The sequence below is a fragment of the Acanthaster planci genome, linkage group LG14 (genome assembly GCF_054643075.1).
Source record: "Acanthaster planci isolate LZ-2023a linkage group LG14, COTS_SCS, whole genome shotgun sequence".
Lineage (NCBI taxonomy): Eukaryota > Metazoa > Echinodermata > Asteroidea > Valvatida > Acanthasteridae > Acanthaster > Acanthaster planci.
Genome location: NC_141790.1, coordinates 12,310,754 through 12,333,718, shown reverse-complemented (window position 1 = coordinate 12,333,718; position 22,965 = coordinate 12,310,754). Strand labels below are relative to the sequence as shown.

The 22,965-nt window shown below is 39.0% G+C and overlaps 3 protein-coding genes across 4 annotated transcripts; 2 read left to right on the top strand and 1 right to left on the bottom strand.

Annotated features, from left to right (window-relative positions):
• Positions 1 to 71: 71 nt before the first annotated feature.
• LOC110983593 (transmembrane protein 255A-like) lies at positions 72 to 9,344 on the top strand. Of its 2 annotated transcripts, XM_022242949.2 has the most exons (7): positions 72 to 246; positions 2,889 to 2,957; positions 3,305 to 3,444; positions 3,779 to 3,931; positions 4,266 to 4,420; positions 5,088 to 5,241; positions 5,485 to 9,344. In XM_022242949.2, the coding sequence occupies exons 2-7, from the start codon at positions 2,939 to 2,941 to the stop codon at positions 5,695 to 5,697; spliced, it is 834 nt and encodes a 277-aa protein (XP_022098641.2). In that variant the 5' UTR covers positions 72 to 246; positions 2,889 to 2,938; the 3' UTR covers positions 5,698 to 9,344. The 2 variants fall into 2 exon arrangements, with proteins under 2 accessions (XP_022098641.2, XP_087001651.1); XM_087145525.1 differs by lacking the exon at positions 2,889 to 2,957 and having other exon boundaries at positions 73 to 246.
• Positions 9,345 to 9,678: 334 nt separating this feature from the next.
• On the bottom strand, positions 9,679 to 16,707 carry pccb (propionyl-CoA carboxylase subunit beta). The gene is made up of 14 exons (XM_087145524.1): positions 16,400 to 16,707; positions 15,325 to 15,444; positions 14,952 to 15,191; positions 14,583 to 14,643; positions 14,060 to 14,109; positions 13,865 to 13,906; positions 13,671 to 13,737; positions 13,172 to 13,292; positions 12,967 to 13,048; positions 12,489 to 12,612; positions 12,076 to 12,284; positions 11,524 to 11,622; positions 10,814 to 10,913; positions 9,679 to 10,695 (listed from the first exon to the last, which is right to left on the bottom strand). Exons 1-14 carry the CDS (start codon positions 16,628 to 16,630, stop codon positions 10,574 to 10,576), a joined length of 1,668 nt encoding a protein of 555 aa, XP_087001650.1. The 5' UTR covers positions 16,631 to 16,707; the 3' UTR covers positions 9,679 to 10,573.
• Positions 16,708 to 18,275: 1,568 nt separating this feature from the next.
• msl2 (MSL complex subunit 2) lies at positions 18,276 to 20,961 on the top strand. Its single transcript, XM_022243018.2, has one exon. The coding sequence runs from the start codon at positions 18,432 to 18,434 to the stop codon at positions 19,572 to 19,574; it is 1,143 nt and encodes a 380-aa protein (XP_022098710.1). The 5' UTR covers positions 18,276 to 18,431; the 3' UTR covers positions 19,575 to 20,961.
• The last annotated feature ends 2,004 nt before the right edge of the window (positions 20,962 to 22,965 follow it).

The following is a 22,965-nucleotide window of genomic DNA, read 5'->3' as shown; positions in this document are numbered from 1 at the left end:
AACAAATGAGGTAATCACTTGGTATCATTCGCTGATTGGTCAGATAAATCCAAGGGATTTCCCTCTGACCCCTACACGTTGTTGACATCGTCCAGGTATTTCATTTGGCAGAAAAAACGTCAATAAACGTACCAGCTGATCGCACCGAAACGTGCTTTGTTGTTGCGCATTTGTGTACACGTTCATGATCGCTCTTTGTTCATTTTGTGATCGCCGCACGTAACATTGCAACGAATTTGGAAATCGGTAAGACTTTCCTGTTTCTTCTGGTAAATTATTTGTCTTCTTGAATGGCGCATATCACGACGTTTTGGGTTATTTTGCTTTGTGTCGAGCTGTGACGTCGTTTGAGATTTTATAACAGGTTTGAGGGTTTAGGCTCGATCTAACGGGAAATTCACGTGTGTTCGCAGAAATTCGCTTCAGGTGAATTTTGTGTTATTGTGACAATTATCCTGACGGTCTCCTGACGACGGACAGAGCACACTGTCCGAAACGTTGAGCCTCTCCGGTTCTTATCAGAACCACACAGACTCAAAAAGAGATATTGCATGGTGCTTACCGCAAGCTTTCCATCTTAGTCGTCTGTCACCATGAATAGCTTGAAATCCCATCTGTGACAATTATGTTTGTTTTTGTTGGACACTAGACAAAAGGTCCGAACTTCTTGAAATTTGCAGAAATCGTTACTTTTGTTCTTATTTTTCATCAGTTAGGCTAATTTATGAAGAAAATGGATTGGTCACATGGAGCATACAGCAAGGACATTGCTGATGTTTATGTCAGCATATCCTAATAAGGCCCTTGAAGATGTAGTTTTTTGTGGGAATGAAATCTTTGTCAGAAGGATTTTATCCATGTGGCATTTTTGAAGCCTTTTTCTGTTTGTATGTTGGATTCTTACATAGATTGTATTTAATATCTAACTTTCTCTTGAAGCAACAAAAGAATCCTGTGTGAATTTTAATATTTTTCAATCTTTGATTGAACCATGTAAGAATGTAAACGATAGATTCATATTTCAACATGTGTAAGGGCTCTGAGGCACAGAGAAAATTGATCACATTTCCATCGTGTTTCTGCATCAGTGCTGCCCATCTTCCCACAACATTGATAAAACTGTTTTCAAACAAAGCCTTGAATGGAAACAATTAAAGGTCAACCTTGGTTAGCAAAACAGAAACTAAACCAAATGGAAGTGTTTTGTTTTCATGCACTAGTAATTCATTGCGTAAATTCATGCTTTCTGGCAGGTGTTGTGAATTGTGAAACCACTAAGTTGTGTTCACAATGGATGTTAGGGATTTAGGTTATAGCAGATGTGAATACTGAACAGTTTTAGTTTTCATTGTTATTGTTAGTTATGTAACTCTATCTGACAGTGCAAAACATAAGCCCCATTAGATTTTTCTGGCAAAAAAATTGTTTATTAAATTTCATGCAAACTTTCTGCAATAATGAAAGGACAGAAGAGTGTACAATGGTTCAGCATCTTGTACATCTTGGAATAGCATAAAAGCAAAAGCAAATTTAAGGAAAATATTATTTTGGACTATATTCACAGGGTTATTTAATTTCTGTTTGATTTTTGTAATCCAGAGTGAAAGGGGACCTGTTCAGACATGTCTTGTGCCAAAGCACTCGTCTAGACAAGGTCCTGCATTGTGAACAAAAGAAAACAGTTTGGGGGCAGGATTGAAAACACCGTTATTGAGAGGAGATTTTATATATTCCAGTGATCTTTGTGTCCAGCTGCTGTACAGATGTGATATTTCCTCCCTCTTTCATTATGGTATTGTGTTACAGCATACCAGTCACTGTGGGCTAGGATAATATAAAGAGTTCAGTCATGCATAACCTGTAATCAGGCTAGGTTGCTTTGGCATTGCTATTTATAAAATACAGTTGTCACTTTAGCGGGTCACATGAGAAGTCTGCTTTTAGGGGATTGCAGTTTTCACGGGAAAGTCCTATTTACCACAAAGTTGGAGTGAATGTAATGTTGTATCCCTTTGCATCATAAGTCCTTGTCAATAATATTGATTGATATTAATTAACAAGGACTTATGGAGCTCAGGCTTATATGTAGGTCTGAGTTTAATTGGTTGAGTTACTGCAAAGGCCACAGTCATGTTGATTGATTGAGAATGTTCAAAAAGTGTGGTGCTCTGTTCCTAGCAAAAGATAGCTTACTGAATTACATCTTCATTTCTGTTGTGAAAAAAGTAAAGAAGATAAACGTTTATCATAATGGCACAGTAGCGAGAGAATGATTTCCATTTTTACATGTACATGCTCAAAATTTCATGATTAATTATGAATTGTCCGACATTCACTCCATAGAAATGAGTATAATAAGGATAAAGTATTGTGTAATTTCATTCAATACTTTGTATATCAGTTTTAGAAAATCAATGGAAATGTGATTTAAGAGAGTGCACATTATTAGATGTTTCCAAGTATCTGGCGAGCATCTGCAAGTCCTTGCACTTTGCATTAATTGCACAATCAATACACCAAAATGAAGAAAATCCAGGTTTATCCATTGCTGACCTTCAGCTTTGTTGACTGACCTGGGGTTATAACAATGTCTCATATGCATTACGCGTATATTCATTTATTATGGACAGAGACCACTCAGAGGTCAAATGGAGATTGTTTTTAAAAATTCTTTTATAGAGCCTTGTGCGCCAGCTCAGTGAACAGTTTATTTGCAAGGCATATCCCACAAAAAAGAGAGTGCCATTGATAAACAGATGGTCAGGGAAGATTTGTCTAATTTAGAAACAATATGCAGCAACAAAACTGAACGCAAAACTAACCGTGAAAATTCAGTAACTGATATGACAATGTATTAGTCCCTTTTCACATTTGTTTTCCTACATTAGGAAATATAATTCCATATTAGCAGATTTTCAAAGATCAGAAACAACCAAGCATGGATAAAATACTGGCAGGTAAGTAACAGGAATATTATATTCTGCAACTTTTTCACTATTAGAAATATGTAAACAAATCTTTCTGTGATTTGGAAAATTATTTAAAGGTGATTTGAAAGACTTGATGAATAGATTTAGCCAGAACTTGATATAAAAACAATAAATGTGACAAAGCAGAATTGTCCTTAGTGTAGAAAGGAAACTTTTAAGGTTCCACCTTGCCACTTCACCAGTGCACTGTCATTCTTCCTGGAAACTGGATTTTTGGTAAAGAGCAGAATAGCTTTTTTAACATCTCCCAAGAAACGGAGACTACGAACACTGGACTTAATCTACTTCCCATATGCATTGTTCTTTCATTTCAGATGCCAAGAGAAGACGAAAGATTGCTGCCTTTTCTTGCCTTGTTCTCATAGCTCTGTCAGTTGTACAACTAACAATTGGAGTAGTGGCATATCAGATGATTCATAACATCAATGCTGGATCATTCTGGGCTGTCGGAGGTGTAAGTAGATTTGAGTGTTTCAGACACTGGTTGACCCAGACCTCAGGCTCAGAAAAATCTGCCCTGCCAAACTCATTTTTCAAACTTTAAGTCTCTTACATGTATTTAAAAAAGGCCTGAGTGTCTTTCCTAATGGTTTAAACTCGACAGATTCGAGCCTGATTCATGTCAAGTCTTGATGTGAGCCTGTTTAGGTTTGGCTCTGAATTGAGGTTCTACCTAATAAATACATTTGTATTTAGACCTCAATCTCTGATCTTAATTCTAAGTTAAAATTAGTTCATCCTTTCCATCAGGACCCAACACCATTTACCCTGTTTACTTCTCTTTACAGCTGCTTCTTGGTTCCATATTGGCATTAGTTGGAGTATACAACAAACAGGAAGGTGGTTGTTGGATGAAGACTGGTACAGTTTGCATGGGTCTTGGCATTGTATTAGCATTTGTTGGTGCAATTATTGATGGCGTCACAGCATCAGCAGTCTCCGTAAGAACTTCATATTGCCTTTTTTTATTGTTCTTGTCTGCTTTGGGGAAACTGGACATTTTCATTTCAGAATGAATAAAATGGCAAAACAAACTATTATCAAAATCAGGAGTAATGTTCGGTTTGAAGAGCCTCAGAGAAATATGTACATGTATTTCATGGTTGGAATTCTATGAATGTTATTCCATTTGGAATCTGGTAATGCTCTGATGGAACAAGAAGTCATCAAGTCTTTGGACGTGACCTAACACTGAAAAAGTAGCTTTCAAGTAAATTTGACAAAACAGTTATCTGATACATCAGTTATCATTGTCTTTATCCCTTCTCTGATTAGAAAGTGGATATATTGAAGTGCAATCATTCAGACACAGGATTGGCCAACTGTATGGCCAGTGCTGGATGTGAAAAATCAGTGAGCATGCTCAGTACATGCTACTGTTGCTATGTGACATCACAGAGGGAAGCTAGCTGTGCCTTTCAGTCTGTGAGGTAATGAGCAGTTGTTACTCTAAGCAATTTCTGTAAATTCCTGAATACACACATTACTGGAATCCAGTTTTTAGATTTTATTTCATAGTGTTGTACATTGGAATTTCTGAGTGTTTGGGATGAAATTACATTTACTACAAAGCACAAATGTGTAAGGAAAAACTGAGTGGAGCGAATTACAAGTACATCTGTATCAGCTCCCTGAGCCTCTCAGTCTGCAGATATAAAGAAGACAATCTGGCCCTGACAAGCTGGAGATTAACTGCTCTACAAGGATTTGCATAAATCCTATTCAAGACAGACTATCAAGAACTCCTGCCTGGTTATGCTCATGGGTTAGGGAAAGCTTAGGAGCCTTACAAAGCTACAGCATGTCAATTTGTCTTCAAGGAAATTGTCAATAAGGGGAAAATGAGAAGACGTTTTACCTGAGTTATGACCTTGGTAATAGCTGGAAAGCTGAATACATGCACTTCAACATTGCAAATGCTGCTGAAGGAAAGGCTTAAAAGTGAACCCTTTTGCCAGGTTCAAGCAAGAACAAAGAAGTCAATTTACACTTTTCAGTTTAAAAAAAAAAATTGGGTTTCTACCTCTTTATTGTTATACACATACACACTGACAGTATGTGATAAGAAACCTTTTTTCTTGATTTGTTTGGTGTCAGTCTTTCGGAGATACCATCCTTCTTCTCTGGGGTGAAATCCTGTGCTGATGTCAGTAGTTACATTAACCTCCTCTGGGCCTCTGTGGCATTCCTGACTTTCTCCCTCGTCGTTGGTGTGGTTGTCACGGCGATGGTCAGTGGTTACAAAAACTTGGTAAGCAAGCAATGGATTTAAAAGGGATTTCCAGATTACCTTAGAAACAATAAATGAATAACATTCTAGAATACATTGTCAATCTTCTACTGTATTTGTCTAAAAATGACATTTCATTTATATCCTCTGCAAGATTCTGGCTAGTGCTCTTATTTAGGATACTTAGTGACTTGCTTGAGAATGCATTTTAAGATGTAAACTGAATTTCAAATCCCTTAATGATGTTCTTACCTTATAATCCAGGTCGCCCAGATACCTCGGACTTACATCCAAACAACAGTTCAGAGAAGCCCCGCCCCTGCTTATCCTACCTCATCTGCATATCAGCCAGTCGTCTCGCCCACACCAACACCCACAGCTACACCACAACATGATCAAATCCAGAAGACAAGCCGACCCATCCCAGCACCTAGAAACTCAAGACCCCCGCCCTATGCCCCACCTGCTGATGTGTAGGTACCATGAGCCACACCCTTTTGGATGTCTAGAATTGCCGCGTGTTATTGCTGTTTGAAACCGTAAGCCACAGCCCTTGGTGTGTAGACTTACTGTGTATTGCAGTTGGCTATTGTAAGCCACAGCCCTTGATGGCTAGACTTACTGTGTATTGCTGTTGACTGTCATGAGCCATAGCCCTTAATTTAGATATACCATGCATTATTGCTGTTGGCTATTGTAAGCCGAAGCCCTCGATGGCTAGACTTGCTGTGTATGGCTGTTGATTGTCATGAGCCACAGCCCTTAATGTCTAGATATACCATGTACTATTGCTGTTGGATATTGTAAGCCACAGCCCCTGAGGTCTAGATTTACCATGGATCATTGCTCTGGACTATCTTGAGCCACAGCCTTTGGTGTCTAGATATACCTTGCATGATTGCTCTTGACACCAAGACTTGCCCAGTTCTACTACACGACGTTAATGCAGCATGTGTTACATTTTGGACAAGTGGAGAAAGCAAAGGGATTAGAGTTACTCTAAAGAATACGTCCAATGTTTCAATTGAATCTGAGATTAAAATGGTTACCTTTTAGCATGTTTTCATAGTGGCTTATCACAGCTGAAGAAGACTTCTTCCTTAATGACCTCAGGGTATCCAGCACATAATGAATATGTTCTCAACATGAGCTCAACTGGGTTTGAAGTAGGAATACTTAAAAGGTACAGTTGTCAAAATTTTACATAAACATAGATTAACAGTGTTTAAATGCATTTGGAATACTTAACCAATTCCTGCCAATTGTTTCTGCATGTGATCACCCAGAACATCTTCAACTACATAACTAATTTACAAGAATAAAGTAAGTATTATTTATAATGTGAACAAAGCAGATGGGCCAATTTGTCAGCTGGAAAACAACAGATTGGTTTCTAGGAGTAGGAAGTTTTCAGGAGTAGTAATTAAATACCTCAAGTCCAAGCATATGTAAAGTTTTGACCACAGCTGTGACTAAACGGTGTCTACATGTATTCTTGTGAGATGTTATTGAATGCTTCTGAAATATAAGTGCAGTGCGTAAAGCTGAAATGTGTGAATGGTTTTTGAACCCATTGTAAGCATTCCAATCTGTAGTGACATCTATCCTTTGGAAAAAAACAAACAAAAATGCTAAAAAAATAAGCCTGCCATGCAATGCAAGGGCATTTTTTTGTATCAAAACATGCAAGGTTCAAGTTAGCCTAATAATTGAATGAAGTCATTTTCAAAGAATAGTAATGGATAGTCGATTGTGGAATCTACTTGAGGACTAACCTGGCAGAATTGTGTGCAGTATTTTGATGTCCAATTCCATTATTCTTTTTAAAACATACTTAAATTGTTCATACAATGGAAACTCAAATAAGTGCAGCTTAATTCAGGATAAAACTTATTGCTTGTATTTGATTCATTACCAAAGACTTGAATTTCACTCGGCCTTTGCAATTAAATTATAACTTCTTAAAGTTGACAACACAGTATTAATCTTTGAATTAAATCAAAACAAAGAAGCATGAATTGTCAAGACATTTGATATCAATTATCTCTACTTACCCTCATCCCTTATTTTTTCTGAACCCAACAGAATTCAACAGCTAGAATAAAAGGCCTTTTGTTGACATTAACAAAGCTGCAGGATGTCACATCGGTTAGCATGTTTAGGACTGCACAAGCTGTTACATGTACACTTGTTTCTGAACTTAAATTTAAATGTCATCTCTGATGCTTCACTTTTTAGTGTTATCTACTGTAACAACATTTTGTCTGAATTTTGAATTTTCAAAATTCATCAAGAAAACACAAAGTTGGAGGGCTTTATAAATAAACATCATGTATAAATCAATTTAATAACTTATTGGCACAAATTACATGCTTCTTCATTTTTGTATTTAATCAGATGTCTGTGTTATTTGATAAATTTAGCAACCGGGAAAGATGTACAGCTGCATGAAAATGGTGATAAAATGAGGGAGTTGCTGAAGGGTATGTTATTGACTTGTTTTTAGTTGAATACAGTATATACATGTATATATATGAAGAGCAGTAAACCAGCACATAGTAGGAAAAGGTGGCATGATGACAGTTATTTATAAGAGGAATGAAAGGTATTTTTATGAGATGGGAAATTTTATGAGACTTTAAAAATCTGCATGTATGACTTTTTAAAAATTGCACTGTGTATGTTGTAGACTTTTAAGTTTTATTGAGCCAGTAACAGTAGATTTGTGTGTGATAGATCAACTTGAATTATCATGCCAAACTTAAATTGCTGATATATTTGTTTCAAATCTTCGATGATTCAAAGTCGGAGGCTAGTGTAACAAGCAAGTTGCTGGAAAATGGTGATAAAAATTTGACAAAAAGTATGAAAACAACTCAATTAAATAAATCCCAAATTTGAGAACTGAAAATTAATGGGAGTACTTACAATAGTTTTACCAGTGCTCAGCGCTAACTCCCTAAGTCCTATAATGAACAGCTTGGAGCTTTGAGTACTGCGTAAGTAGGGTACAACTTAAAATAAATTTGATGTTACCGTCAGCCTGTCTTCTGAATGAATGCAAACTTTAATACTTAATATCTCATGAACAACTGCAGGGTTTGGTTAAGGTTTTTCAAAATAATTTTTTATTTATATTACATCAGGCTGGAATCTCGTTTTGTACAAGCAAGAAATTTGTTATGTTCTGTACCTCAAGACAAAAAAGTAGAAAAAATGCATTTACATGTGGAGCGTCAAATGTTAACCGTAATCCGTACCTTCTCAAAGTTTGAAATCTTTCTTAGCCAAGTTTTTGCACTCGAGTTTCCAATGGTTTGTGAAAAATAGGAAACAAACTATTTAAAACAGCATTGGCGGATTTAGCATTGATACGTACAATTTTATGTGCTTATTTTGTGGCTTTTTAAATTGTGTGCAAGAGTTCATTCATATTTGCAACACATTTTCTAGAAAAACATGGTTTCAGTTAATACTTGAGTGCATTTTTGTGAGGTTTATGTTGTGTTCCATTATGTCTATTTATTTGTACATCTTGTATTGATAGTCATGTCACTGCCTGTCTTTGTAGGATTCAGATCTTACTCTTTCAGCCAAAAAGTATAATTACATGTATTGTCCTATCGAGCAGTACTGAGCATAATCAATTCATTCGGAGTAATCCGATACATTCCCTCAGTGAATGGATTGGACTATACCCTATTTTTTTTTCAGGATTCCAAAAAAGCACATCCCTCTTAAAGGAGCTAAATATCATACTCCCTCTATTGACAGGTTATGAAAAAGTAACATCCATAACAAAGGGGCATTTCATTAGTCCTATTAACCAAGGATTGGTTCGGTTTTCTTTGGAAACTGAATTGGGCAACATGATAAACAACTCAAATTCCCCCAAAATTAACTGAACCAATTCTTGGTTATGGTTGTCAAAGGGCACCCCTCAGCATTTGAACGAATGCACCCTTAAACCAATGGTAGTGACAAAGCAGTGAATGATCAAGTAAAACAAAGGGTGTATTGTTAAGTATGCATTGTTATAACAGGTGCTGTGCTTCTTGAATAGTGGGAGATATCTCGAGAGTGGAAAACAAAGAAATAAATTTGGAAGGAAAATGTCCAAATAATCAAGTCTGGCTGCATGGATTCTTCTTGTTAAGAGTTGAATGACGAAAGTTTGAAGACAGTACCATCAGTCAGTCAATCCCTCCCTTATGCCAATGGTGCATCAGAATTACTTCATCAGTAGTCAACAATTTCAGTGTAAACTGTTGTGTGGGGACAAAGGACGTGTATTTCTTCTCAATTGAAGAATTCAGAAGAAATTCTTCTTCTCTAAAACCTCCCAACAGTTTTTTTTTCTCAGTTTGTCGCTGTCAGGCCAGATGGCTTAATGTCATTGTCACTTACCATCATAACGAAATGAGAACTTGGAAAACAATTTACAAACAAAAATTGAAATAATTTATCAAAGATAAATATTTACTATTTCAATGACTGATATTAGCAGTTACAGATGTGGTGCACCAAGAAAAGAATTACACCTTTCACAGAAAATTAGACAATAATTTATGAATTGCAGGGTTTCACAGTATTTGATGCAATTTGACAGGATAATTTCAGCACACCAACAATTGACACATTGTGTGTGGATAGTGGTGTAAATACCATGCACATGTCAATTTATGATGCATCTTGCGCATTGGAAACCATGATTTTATCCTTTGTGTAATGAAACCAAGTAAAAAATACTGGTTCTCATTGATATAATGAACATAAGAAAGATGTACAAATGTACTTTCAAGCTTTTGAGTCCTGCATGAGTTAGGATACTGATACTGAGGAGTTAGCTTTGTTTACTGCTTACTCTTTCATTCGTTTTGATAAGTTGATTTTCCTTGAGCTAAACCACTTCACAATAAATGAAGACATGGTATATTGACACCCTGTTCTTTTATACTGATCGCCTTAACCTATACATGTACATTGTCAAAGATGATATTGCAAACAGTAGGCAGAGTAACCTTGTTACATTTGAGATAAATCCAGGTGCTGTAATATTCCCACCTCCATTACTAAAACTTATGGAAAGTTTCAATAATTTTTTACGAATTCTCTAAAAGTATCTACCGATAAGCCCCAACTTTACATCTGATGACGTAATGCTGCTTGCTTTTAGCCTTATTTGTAATATTTCATTTTCAGAAATGGCTCATGTTTACACCACTGAAGCCTAAAAGTATTTCTCAGCCATGAATGAAACTGTTTGATCCCAACACGGTTTTTCCCAACGTTTAAAGTCACCCCTACCTCTCCAAGACTTTGGTAGTAGAGCAGACTTCTTAACGGGACTCTTTTACAGTGGAATGTTGGCATGCTTCTTGTAAGGATTGCTCTTCTTCTTGGTAGCAAGGAGGTTTAAATCCCTGCATATCCTTTGTCTAGTTGTACTTGGTCGGATGATGTCGTCAACAAAGCCTATGGAAACAAAGGCAACGATAGATTATCTCCCTGAAGTGTGATAGAGTATTGGGATGTTTCTGAAGGTTCACAGAAACACACTTATCAATGTTTTGTCAGATGTGGCTCTTCATACCTCTTACAGCAGCAGGGAAAGGATTGGCAAACTTCTCAACATATTCACGTTCCCTCTCTGCGACTTCAGACTGACCTCGGAAAATGATCTGCACTGCTCCCTGGATAAACCAAAGCACACATTCCTAATAGAAAAGCAATTTTCTAGCTTCAAGTCAGAAACTTGAAGAGTAAGAAGGATAACATCAGGGCTGAAGATGACTTCTAGGCTTTGAATTTAAAGTATGGTAGTTGTAAAACATCAGTAAAATTGTCTCCTTCTCATACGAGCGAGAAATAAGCACTCACAGAGGTTCACAGTGGTAAAATCTACGGTGGAATATGCAACTTGAAGGTTTTCATGGTAAAAGAAACTAGAAGAGTAAAATGATTGCGGTTGCACCATGTATCAATCTCAAGAAAGAGATTGATACATGGTGCAAACGCAATCATTTTACTCTTGCAGTAAGATGCCTAAAGTTGAAAACAGTTGTGTTGAGCATAATTAAAGATAGAATGCAATTGATTTGAATTGGTATCGCATGGCCACTAGGTGACTGTGGCAACCAACTCTCTGTAGGCCTGCTGGGTAGACGCCAGGTCCATCAGGTGATGAAGCAGACAGACCTATGCAATCTGCTGAACCAAAGTAAGTGGTGAGGACCTGCTGGAATTTGGTGGAGTGCTTTAAATATAAATCAGGGAAATATACAAGTTTGTCTTAGCGCTTACTGCAGCTCCCATGACTGCTACTTCAGCGGTGGGCCAAGCGTAATTCATATCACCACGAAGATGCTTGGAACTCATCACATCATAAGCACCTCCATAGGCCTGGAAAAAAGAGACAGAGAGGCAATCAGGTCTGAACAGACAGGCCATGAAGAGCCGTAGTTAACCGTATTTGAACACACAGACAAACAAAACTTCTTGTAAACATTCCTTTGGCAGCTATCATACCATTTGTCACAGTAAATGACAAGCACATCTCTCATGATCACCAAATGTTACACAGCAGGTCCAAGTGCCCAAGTAGTGTGCTGGATTTCAAGATTAATGTGCCAGTCTGCAGGTTCAAGTGCCAGTCTGCAGGTTCAAGTGCCAGTCTAAAGGTTCAAGTGCCAGTCTGCAGGTTCAAGTGCCAGTCTGCAGGTTCAAGTGCCAGTCTAAAGGTTTCAAGTGTCAGTCTAAAGGTGTCAAGAGCCAGTCTGAAGGTTCAAATGCTTTCACTGTAGTTTACACTTCAAGTACATTTCCCATAAATTCATATTCTTCCGTCTTATTTACCTTCCTAGTAATGACCGTTATCTTTGGTACAGTAGCTTCAGCGAATGCATACAATAGCTTAGCTCCATGTCGGATGATACCTCCATACTCTTGTTGAGTACCTGGTAAGAATCCTGGCACATCAACAAAAGTGATGATAGGGATGTTGAAGGCATCGCAGAAACGAACAAACCGAGCTCCTTTGACGGATGCATTAATGTCAAGACAACCTGAATGAATGAGAATGGGTGTGATTTAGCAGTTGTTGAGTCTTAAGAAATACCTTCCCTGATAGCATTCAGTCACTCCGTCGGTAAACTGAACAAATAAACTACAAGTGCCAATCAAATTCAATAAGAGTACCCGTACTATTCATATACTGCATGTTGAGGCAACATGAAACTCGGTGGATCAACCTTTGACTATGAACTGACCTGATGCAACCTTGGGCTGGTTAGCTACAATGCCGATAGTCCGACCACCAACTCGAGCAAAGCCAATCACAATATTCTTAGCATAATCTGGCATGATCTCAAAGAAGTCTCGATTGTCAACAATCTGCAGCCAGAAAAAGTAGAAACTGATGAAATATTTTACAACAGGATGTCCATATTTCTACTCAATAACAAAACGAGCAATGTGGGTAATACAACAAAATTCAATTCTCAAAGATATCAAAATATTCCTCAAGGTGGCATAATAAGAACATCAAGTGCTACTTGTCAACTCATAAGCTGCAACTTGTTCTACTTCCAATTTCTCATGTTTCAATTGCCAGTATTTTCCTCTGGGATCAGGAAATACCTGGGATCAGGAAATACCTGTCATTAAATCTGTTAAATTCAGCAGTTAGATTATTTGAAAATTAAAACAAACAAAACAAGGAAGCAATATTAATGAATATTAACTTACAGCTTGAATGACATCCAAAATGTTGTAAGGTTTGTTTGATTCTGGAGGAACTACGGTGTCTAAAACAGGAACCAACCTGTCACTGTCAAAATAAGGAGAAACAAAATAACTGGCAAGCTATTCCTCTTGCAATGACAGGGGTAAACAATGCAAATGAGTTCTACTTCTCATCCCAGTTACGCTGTGTTCTACTGCTGTATCTTACCCTGGGTCATCACAGGCCAAGATAGGGGCGGGGTCTTGGTTACTTAGGGGGAGGAAGTTGTAGAGATCACGCAGCCTGGCCAGAGCATTGATGTCATTCTCAAAGGCACCATGAGCAACGCCTGACAAGCGGAATGAATAATGCAGAACATATGATGAAACAGAAGACAAAGGAGAAGCAAAGAAGAATTACCAGAAGAAGAAAAAAAAGGGATTAATAAACATCATAAGGCCAAAAACAGGTAATGTAAATGTAAAAGCTTTCCGTACACAAAGGCCACTTTATGGGGAAACGCAAACTTTATTACAATAGATTAGGGAACGTTAGTGATATTGCCATGTATAGCCATCAAAAACTGACAAATAGTGTACAATTAAAAAAACATACTTTTGTGCACATTCTGGTAAAAATCTGGGCCCAAAGTAAGCAGTGAATAAATACAATCAAGTGCCCCTATAGTTCCTTGCAGAGCAAGATCTAATCTAGTGGCTTTATTTACCGGAGACTGAGGTATGAGTCTTGGCTCCTCCCAGCTGTTCATATGTAACATCCTCCTGAGTCACAGCCTACAGAAAAGTATACAATTTCCTTAAATATATAGTATTTTATTTCTGGCCTTTGCAACTAACTTACAACATCAATTGACTCTTTCCAACTACCAAAATCATGCTGTAAATCAACCCGTGTTCTTACCTTAACGACATCAGGCCCAGTGATGAAGAGGTAAGATGTGTCCTGAAATGAAAACATGTGAGTGCTGCACATTAACATCAGTCGACAAAAAATCAAAAGTGAAAACAATGTGGATACACATAGAACTACAGGATAAATATGAACAGAAATGAAACATTTCAATCAGAGTAATTTTCATACAGCTGAAATTGATACCTTGACCATGAATGTGAAATCAGTCAGGGCTGGCGAGTATACAGCACCACCTGAAGAAGGAGAAGACAGGAGAACTGATTCATTGGCTGCTTGGTCATCTTTCAATCTTATGCCGTTTCACTAAAGGAGAGCTACAGTATATTTCTCTGTGGCCAACCCTACTCACTATGGCAACTCACCTGCACATGGTCCTAGCCCTACTCACTGCCTATGGCAACTCACCTGCACATGGTCCTAGCCCTACTCACTGCCTATGGCAACTCACCTGCCCATGGTCCTAGCCCTACTCACTGCCTATGGCAACTCACCTGCACATGGTCCTAGCCCTACTCACTGCCTATGGCAACTCACCTGCACATGGTCCTAGCCCTACTCACTGCCTATGGCAACTCACCTGCACATGGTCCTAGCCCTACTCACTCCCTATGGCAACTCACCTGCAAATGGTCCTAGCCCTACTCACTCCCTATGGCAACTCACCTGCACATGGTCCTAGCCCAACTCACTCCCTATGGCAACTCACCTGCACATGGTCCCATAATGAGGGAGATCTGAGGGACAACTCCAGATGCCATGACATTTCTCTGCAAAAGAAAGACAGAAATACAAACAAAATATATTTATTTGAGACTGGTAAAGGTTTTTGAGTGCATCTGACATGTAGCTGCACCAAGTTGATTCCCAAGAAGCTGAGATGGTTTCAGGAATGTTTCTGGGCCGAGTACGGGGTAATAATGATATCCGAGCATTGAAAATCTGTCAAATTTGTTGTTATTGGTGGTTGATCCATTGCTAGTTGGGGACGGTGTTGTTTGGCATGTAATTGCAAAAACGGTACACTAGCCACAATGCTACAGAAACTGCCCTCAACTCTACCACTTGACTTTCTTACCTGAAAGATGTCTGCATATCCAGCCAAAGACTCCACCCCTTCTTGAATCCGAGCTCCGCCCGAGTCATTTAGTCCAATGACTGGAGCTCCCACCTCCATGGCTTGGTCCATGATCTTGCAGATCTTACGAGCATGAGCACTGGACAGACTACCGCCATGAACGGTAAAATCCTGGCTGAACAAATACGCCACTCGTCCATTGATCAAACCATGACCAGTAATGACACCATCACCTGGAAACTGACAGAATAACGCAAGATACCAGACCAGTTTAAGTCGTGTTAAAATTGGCTGTTTTCTCTTTGCATAAACCATAGTTGTTCATTCCCAACGGCAGTGGTAATATTCTAATTTCCATTGATACGTCAAATACCTGCTTGTCTTCTGCATCCATTCCAAAGTCTGTACAGCGGTGCTCTGCAAACATGTCAAACTCAACAAATGATCCAGGATCCAAAAGTAGATTAACTCGTTCACGAGCTGTTAATTTGCCCTGCAAGTAACAAAACACATGTAAGAAACAGTAGGCCCTAGCATGAGGCAGACTACAGTATGTCAGGTATGTCAAAAATTGGAGTTGGCCTTCCACTTGCAACTTAGGGGAAATGCTTAAAGAAACAATTGAAGTAATAATAAAAAGTCCCCTAAAATGGCTGGTTACCATGGTTACATGTACGTGGGTACACAGTGAAAATCCCCATGCCATGAGGACAAGGAGGAGAAGACTGAAAAGTGTGACAGTTTCACCTGTAGGCCTAGATTCATGCGGGTTTGGTTTGGTTTATTATTAAAAACTAAATAGCAGCCAGAGGCTGAATTACTGAGCATTTTACAAATTTTAAGATTACAAGAGTTATAACATCAACACAAAATTAACCAAAAAAGACAAAGTAGTATTCTTAAAACGATGAACCTAAAAACAATATTAAAAACAAATTACAAGATATTCATCATCCGAGTTAGAGGCCAGTAGGGCATATAAATAGAAGTCATTCTGAACTGCAAAGTGGACATTTACACAATTGATTTAGGATACATATTAAAAATGGTCGGTCGGCAAACAGTAAAAACCCCAGTAAAACATTGCAATGTGAGTTTAAGCAAGGACAGGGACACAAAAAATGGTGAGTTACTATTATTCAAAAGTTGAGTAAAATATATAATATTTACACAGCATGAACAGACGTGAATTACCACGTCTGACCACTGAGTAAACTTGCACGTCCCATTTGAGATCTGACTGGATGAATATTCCTAGCAATTTAACTATGTTGCTGTGTTTAATGGTGATATCATTGAGGCGTGGTGGTATCATTGAGGGGTTGGCGGGGTATTCTGCAATTGAGCTCTAGCCTGTAATTGACATACACAACACAAGCTAACTACACCTGAAGAAAAACTTAATAAAAAACCAAGGCTAGGCCTAGTAAATTAGGCCTAGGTCCTACCCGTTTGTGCTGGCCTTCAATTCGTTTCGGACCACCGCCTTGCAAGGCTTGTTGTCTTTTCTTTTCGATCTTGTTCTGGACACCAGCGAGCACGGCCATAGTGCATGGCCTCGTCTGCACCTTGAGAGCCACAAAAGGTCTCAGATACGACCCATTCCTCCAGAAAACATGAGCGAATTTCGACCCGGGTCCCATGTCTACGCACAGCCAGCCAGGCGACTCAAGTTGCATGCACAGTGTACACTTTCACCGGTCAAGCGAGTATGTTTCCAAATGCGGCCGATATGGGGCCTGCATGCATAAACCGTAATACACCTGTGCACGAAGTCTGGTTACTTTTTTCAGGGTCATTAAAAGTGCGCCCTCTTTCTGAAGTCACTCCTCGGAGTTGAGGTTTTTTACTCGGTTATTGTAAATGGCGCCCTCTGTGTCGTTCAGGCTTATTTACAACGTTTACAGTCGATAATTTCACTGTATCTATGAGCTGTTAAAATTATCGAAAATAGAATTAATTCAATCTACCAACTGTCCAGCATAGTGTCCAACGCAGCTAGCTATGACTGGAAGTCACACGCACGTCTAGAGGGAGTGGATCACTTTTCTACCTATAATCTTTGCAGGTGTTCGATTGGTCATTGAAAGGTTGTTCCCCTATGCCGCCGCCCACTTTGAACTGTACCGACCTCTGATCCTTTCACTTTTGCGCAGTGTCAAATCTCATATCCGTTACTATTGGTAACTCGGTGGACAGATCATTTTACACCGAGTGACACACTTCCCATCATATTATACGCTATTACGTTTATCTTTGCTATTTCAGATATCTATCGGGCAATTATTATAAGACGTCACAGTGACGTGTGCCATCAGGCGATGCTTGGCACCCTGCCAGATGGATGACAGTTTGCTTTGCTCGGGTGAAAATGGAGAAGGAACAGAGTTACTAATATCAACTATAACAGAGCGTGCATACATTCAACAATATTGTGCATAAAAATTAATTTATTCAGTCAAGTAATGGACAAACAAAAGGAGAAATGACATTTCACAAGCTATATCATGGGGTGGGCCTGGGAGCTAGATTTAGGTTGGAAACTAAACCTAGGTCATTTCTGAGCTCATTACGTTTTGGTTTTACTCTTCAAGTTCGAATTAAATGAGATTGCTGAAGGGTGCTGTGGTGGTGATCAGGACCGCTTCTCGGAGTCTAGTCCAACATGATAAAATGCAATGACAGGCAAAATGTGGGTAAAGTGACTAGAAAAATTGATAGCACAATTTCAACACCAAATTTGTGGGTTACGGCTGGTTATGAATACCTGTGAAGGTGAAAGGGCAGTAATATAGTGCCAAAGGCGATAAGATGTAAGTGTGGGGTGACACAGTGGTGCTTAATGGTAGTAGCGGTGATCGTCATTGTAGTGGCACAGAAAAAAACGGGGTAGTGAAAATCATGACCGATGTGGTCATGATGATCCAGGACACGGACTGCGAGGGCTATTTTGTGGAAACAGGTCCACACAAACAACCAAAATTACTTCATCATTGCACAGTGCAGTTTCCCTCATACAGTATACAATATTAAGGCTGCAGGTCACACCCAATTTTCCTGCCATAAATAATTTGCCTGGTCAAGGACGCAAAACCAACCATCCGACACGCAACTCACGCGACCTGCCTATTAATACGGCCCTTGTGATTTTTTTCTCCAGTGACCCTTTTGATCGAGTAGCCTGGCACCCAGAGTGGTATTTGTACGCGCAACTAACGGCCGGAAACCAGACCCCTCCGTACAGCCACAACGCCGGGGACCAGTATGCAATATGTCTACGAGATTTTGTTGGTTGGTAACGAGAAGGTCGCAGCTGCATGACGTAAGCAGTGGCCAGTAAACATCGATCGTCGCTGATCAATGTAGTAATTTGTGAATGGAGCGGTCTTCACACTGGGACGGAATTGTGAGTTTATTAGCGCCAAAAAGGCCGTCTGGCGGACAAATTCCGGCGTTGATCTTGGGCCTGCTGATAGCAAGATGAACGCCACGACTCTGTATGTCTCTACATGTCGGTATATTCTACAAGCCGAACATAATGACCCAAATACTTGGAGTGATCTTTACCGACGGCTGCCGTATTTGCGACAGTCGCTTTCCTGCTGTGTGTGCGCTGGGCTTCTCAAAGATCCAATGGGTCCGTCCAACTCGACTTGCCAGCACTTCGTTTGCCGGGGCTGTCTGGGCGGTAAAATGCTACTCAAGCCCTCCTGCAGTTGGTGTAAGGATTACAGCATGTTTGTGGAGGTCAAACAGTTACAAATTCTACTCTCTTGCTACAAGAAGTTGTGTGAATACATAGCAGACACACCGATTGCACGGAACCTTGTTGGCGCTAACGGAGGGACAAACAGCCATAGCTCCGGACTATCGATTTTACAAGAAGGAATGGCGATAAACGACAGCCATTATGAACGTAGTAGGTCGCAAGATATCTCAGGGTTTAGTATTGTGGAGTATCTGGCCAAAGCAAGTATGAATTCCACCCAAGGATCGGGGAGTAACTCGGTGCAGAACGGTCATGCAAGTGGCGCAGTGACACCGCACGACCACCCGGAAGTGGGAAGGGAGTCGCAGGGCGTTCTCAACCATACGGAAGCGCTCAATGGCAGTGAAGCGGAACCGTATGTGTCCATTGATGGCACTGTGGACGAATACTCAGTCACCATCAGTCCTAACTCAGACAATAGTTCCTCTCCAAAGATTAAGATTAAGCGTAACAAGAGAATGGAGCTGGGTCATCCCTCTCAGTCCAAACCCAACCTCCATCTTGGGTTGAGCATCGCAAAGGTCAAGCGGAAGTATCAGCGGAGGACCAAGAACCTCCTCCTTTCATCATCAAGCTCCTCCCGGCTGGGGGCATCTAATGGACTCATCGACCTCCACTCCTTGTCCAACAAACCCAGAAAACTCGTCATTTCAGGTCATCGAGCCAAACTTTTAAAAGCAGGACGTAAGCTTGAAATAAAGGAGGGGTGTCGCTGTGGGACAGGGAGTAAATTCCCTGGACTCAACACCTGCCAGGGACATCGCTGTCCATGCTTTGTATCGGAGGTGCCCTGTACAAAATGCCGCTGTAAAGGTTGCAGGAATCCCCTCAAGTCATCAGATGTAGGAGATTAATTCAACACTTATAGCCGCAATGTGCCTAGCAATGGTTGTCCTCTTGAAGATATTTGAATTCGGACATCCTTAGGTCTCAAATGGAGGTAGACACATGATAGAACTAGAATTAACTCCTGAAATTTTTCTTTGGCTTGGTCTATTGATTGGATGCAGTTGCGGCTTTGAGCCGTGTATAGGGGGCTCTTGGTGGAAGATGGGGTTCCCCTGGCATGTGTTATAATTGTTCACTTCCATCTGTTCAGAGAAATAGATGACAAGAATTTCTCTTGACAAGTACATTTAAAAAATAACTTTAACACAGCTTGTTCAGGGGCCAGGATAGATAAACTTAAGGAGGTATCTTTCTCATTGATTTAAAAAAAATGATCTCTTTTTACAAAAAAGCTTGCTAAGTTTGTTTTGCATAATTACCAAAGTAATCACATTAGAAAACATTTTCTTTCCTCATAATAATGCGAAATTGTAGTTTGGCTTCTCCAAAATAAAAATTACAGCCACAACTTCCATCAAATCAAGAACACTTTCTGTTCTGCAGTTTTAATTAGTTGCAGAGTTGTTCACTTAAGCTGATATATCCACGTGTATAAGTGTTTAATTGGTAATTTGCATAATATGTTTTGATCCTTGTAAAATTAACATTTAGAAAATCGCCCAATTTCATTCAATCTGTGTGTTAAGGTACATGTAGATACTAAAACTGAAAAGCAAATTTTGTACACACGTTGATATAAGACGGCCCTTTGAGATCTATTAAAGATGTATAATGCTACTTCGTACGGGTAAAATGTTAAGTTATTCTGGTTACATTTGGTGTACATGTATATTAATTCCTTTTTATTTGTAGCCTTCACAACTAATTTCTATACATTATTATTAACCTTAATAGACCAAAGCATCTTGTTTTAATGATCACTTAAGGGGAATACTCTGTAAAACTAAAATTGGTTATGCAGACTTTGTTTCATGAAGATTTCCTTTCTAGTTTTTTCCCATCCTAGGTCAAACTGTGTACATGCATTTTTATTAGGTTTGCTCGTTGATACTTGCAGTTCAATCATTCTGGTTTCTTGGCTAGTGCATATTCAGCAGATTTTGGCTGTATGACCAGACAGGGGAAAAAGTGCACGAAAATGCTAGCTACGGCTTCAAGATTAATAAGTCGCGCGTCCATTCTTTATCTGAATATGTTTACCTAATTGTTTCCCTCTTTTAGATACGGGGAAGAAATTACATCATGGGATACAAACACATTATTTCAATATTCACCATGGCAACACAGTTCATGTTAATGTAATTCTTGGATGTAGAAATTTTTGGGGTTTGAAAATGTGGAACATTGGACAAGATTTGAATTAAAGTTGAACTTGAGGTTCCAAGAGATGTACCCTTTGTTTACCTGGTTTTTGATGATCAGGAAATGGAAGTCGTTATAGGATTGTTTCGCTGGTAGACAGCGTGAAATGCGAAGACGCCGTCATTTAGTTGTATTTTCAGGGAACATTTCATATTGTTTTGCTTTTATTTCAATTTGTGAATATGCAAATCAGTGTTCTGACTGCAAGGTCAACAATGTCTCGAAACTGAAATATGAAAAATCCATTTTCCTTATTTAAAATTTCGTTTGCTTTTACATTGATGAAACGTCCGCAAAAAAAATTCACAAAAAGTTGCATATTGACGATTAATTCTCGATTGACCACTTTGAGAAGAGTGTCAACTCTGTTGTTCAATTCCGGAACTCTGTACATGTCAAGTTAGCACGAGATTTAAATGAATCATTTTTATTTTGCAAGGAAGCTATTTTTCTTTAGCCGTAGAAATTATAACTCATATTTCTACAAAAAATAAAGTGTCTGTTTTGTAATGTAAATAGAGTGGTTGTATATTGGCGGTACACGGGGACGTCACTTTAATTAAAGTGTACAAAATAATTGGATGCAGAAAATCTCGTGCATAACGCATGGGCAAGTTTCTGAGATGTCTTCATTGTACGAAAACTTCCGTTATATGATGATTGCGGAAAATTAAAGATGGGAAGGTCTTAAATATTTATATATAAAACCCAAGTTTGGGATCTTTCGGTAGTTCTTCGGGTTTTTTCCGTATGGACCCTCGCGTGATCCTGTTAATTTCTTCGAAGCCACCTTTGTATATTTTCTCCCTAAACGATTTTCTCACTAAACGAGAAAGTCGTTATCTAGACTTCTCCCCAGTGGCGTCGTCTTGCGTCATTTAATATGGCAAAATTAGCCCCTATCGCTTTTTGGTGTCTAAGTGTTGCCATGGTTACATTTGCGTTCATGCTTAATAGTCATTATCGGCAGTTTGTCAGGCGATTCATGCTGTTGTCTCGGTCCTTCATTTGATAATAATTCAAGGTTCTTGCGCCCGCTCAATAGCAGGAGTAAATGAGATGGACAACAATCCAGGTAGAAATTTAATCAGCAGGGTTAAGTCACGTTTGAAGCTACGCGAATTTCAGAATTATAGCAATTCATTTAATTTCATATATTTTGCAGTGGTTTTGTTTATTTCCAGTGATCACTTTACCAGCTCCCAACGTGACTACAGGGTATGGGTCGTAATTAAACCCACAAAATAAAATAAATACATGTACGACAAGTGGGAGCAAAATTAAAATCCAAAAAACGCAAACGTGAACTACTGTTTTCCATTACCTTTTATCGTTTTAGTAGGATTAACTACGTAATACATGTTATGAACGGAACGAGTCTTTATAGTGAAACGATTAATCAGTATTAATTTGCGAGTGCATTATTTAGAAAAATAGAATGACGGCATTGAAAACTGAGAGCAAATTTTGCAGAAAAAATGGAAAATTCATCAATTACCAAGTGTCTTAATTCTTTAGAGATCAATTATTATCATTCAGCGAACATGGCGCCAATACTACAGCAATAATAGTCAAGCCCCTTTCCAGGCATTTAAAACGAAAACACTTGAGGCTGTTGGGTATTTATATTACAATAACCAGTACAAAGTGCGCGATATTTTGTCAAATATCAAAACTACCGTGGAATGCTATGCCAATTCATTATACACTGGCCCGTAGAAATCGTGTCTGAAGGTCGGAGAGGTCAATTTCTATTTTTATCAGTTCAACACGAGAAGAAATACTTTTCCAGTTTCAATGGACTTAGACGAAAACGGAACTGTTATGCGTTTTATGTTTTATGCATTTGCTAACTGATCATTATTTGATTTCCAAATTCTTGGGAATGAATGGTTGGAAAATTAGGTACATATCAGCTCAGATTGTGTATTTTCCGACACAATGTAGTTAACAATTAACTAATAAGAAAACAAGATCAAATCGCAAAGAATTCAGACACACGTAATGCCAGTGAGCGGCGCCCTTTGAATCTTT

Coding starts and splice junctions, on each gene's coding strand:
- pccb (XM_087145524.1), bottom strand. CDS start 16,630: ATGCAACTTGAGTCGCCTGGCTGGCTGTGCGTAGACATGGGACCCGGG. Junction 13,738..13,864: donor CTGGGCCTGATGTCGTTAAG/GTAAGAACACGG, acceptor ACTTTTCTGTAG/GCTGTGACTCAGGAGGATGT. Junction 11,623..12,075: donor TAACGGTCATTACTAGGAAG/GTAAATAAGACG, acceptor TCTTTTTTCCAG/GCCTATGGAGGTGCTTATGA.
- msl2 (XM_022243018.2), top strand. CDS start 18,432: ATGAACGCCACGACTCTGTATGTCTCTACATGTCGGTATATTCTACAA.
- LOC110983593 (XM_022242949.2), top strand. Junction 4,421..5,087: donor TGTGCCTTTCAGTCTGTGAG/GTAATGAGCAGT, acceptor GTTTGGTGTCAG/TCTTTCGGAGATACCATCCT. Junction 5,242..5,484: donor TCAGTGGTTACAAAAACTTG/GTAAGCAAGCAA, acceptor CTTATAATCCAG/GTCGCCCAGATACCTCGGAC.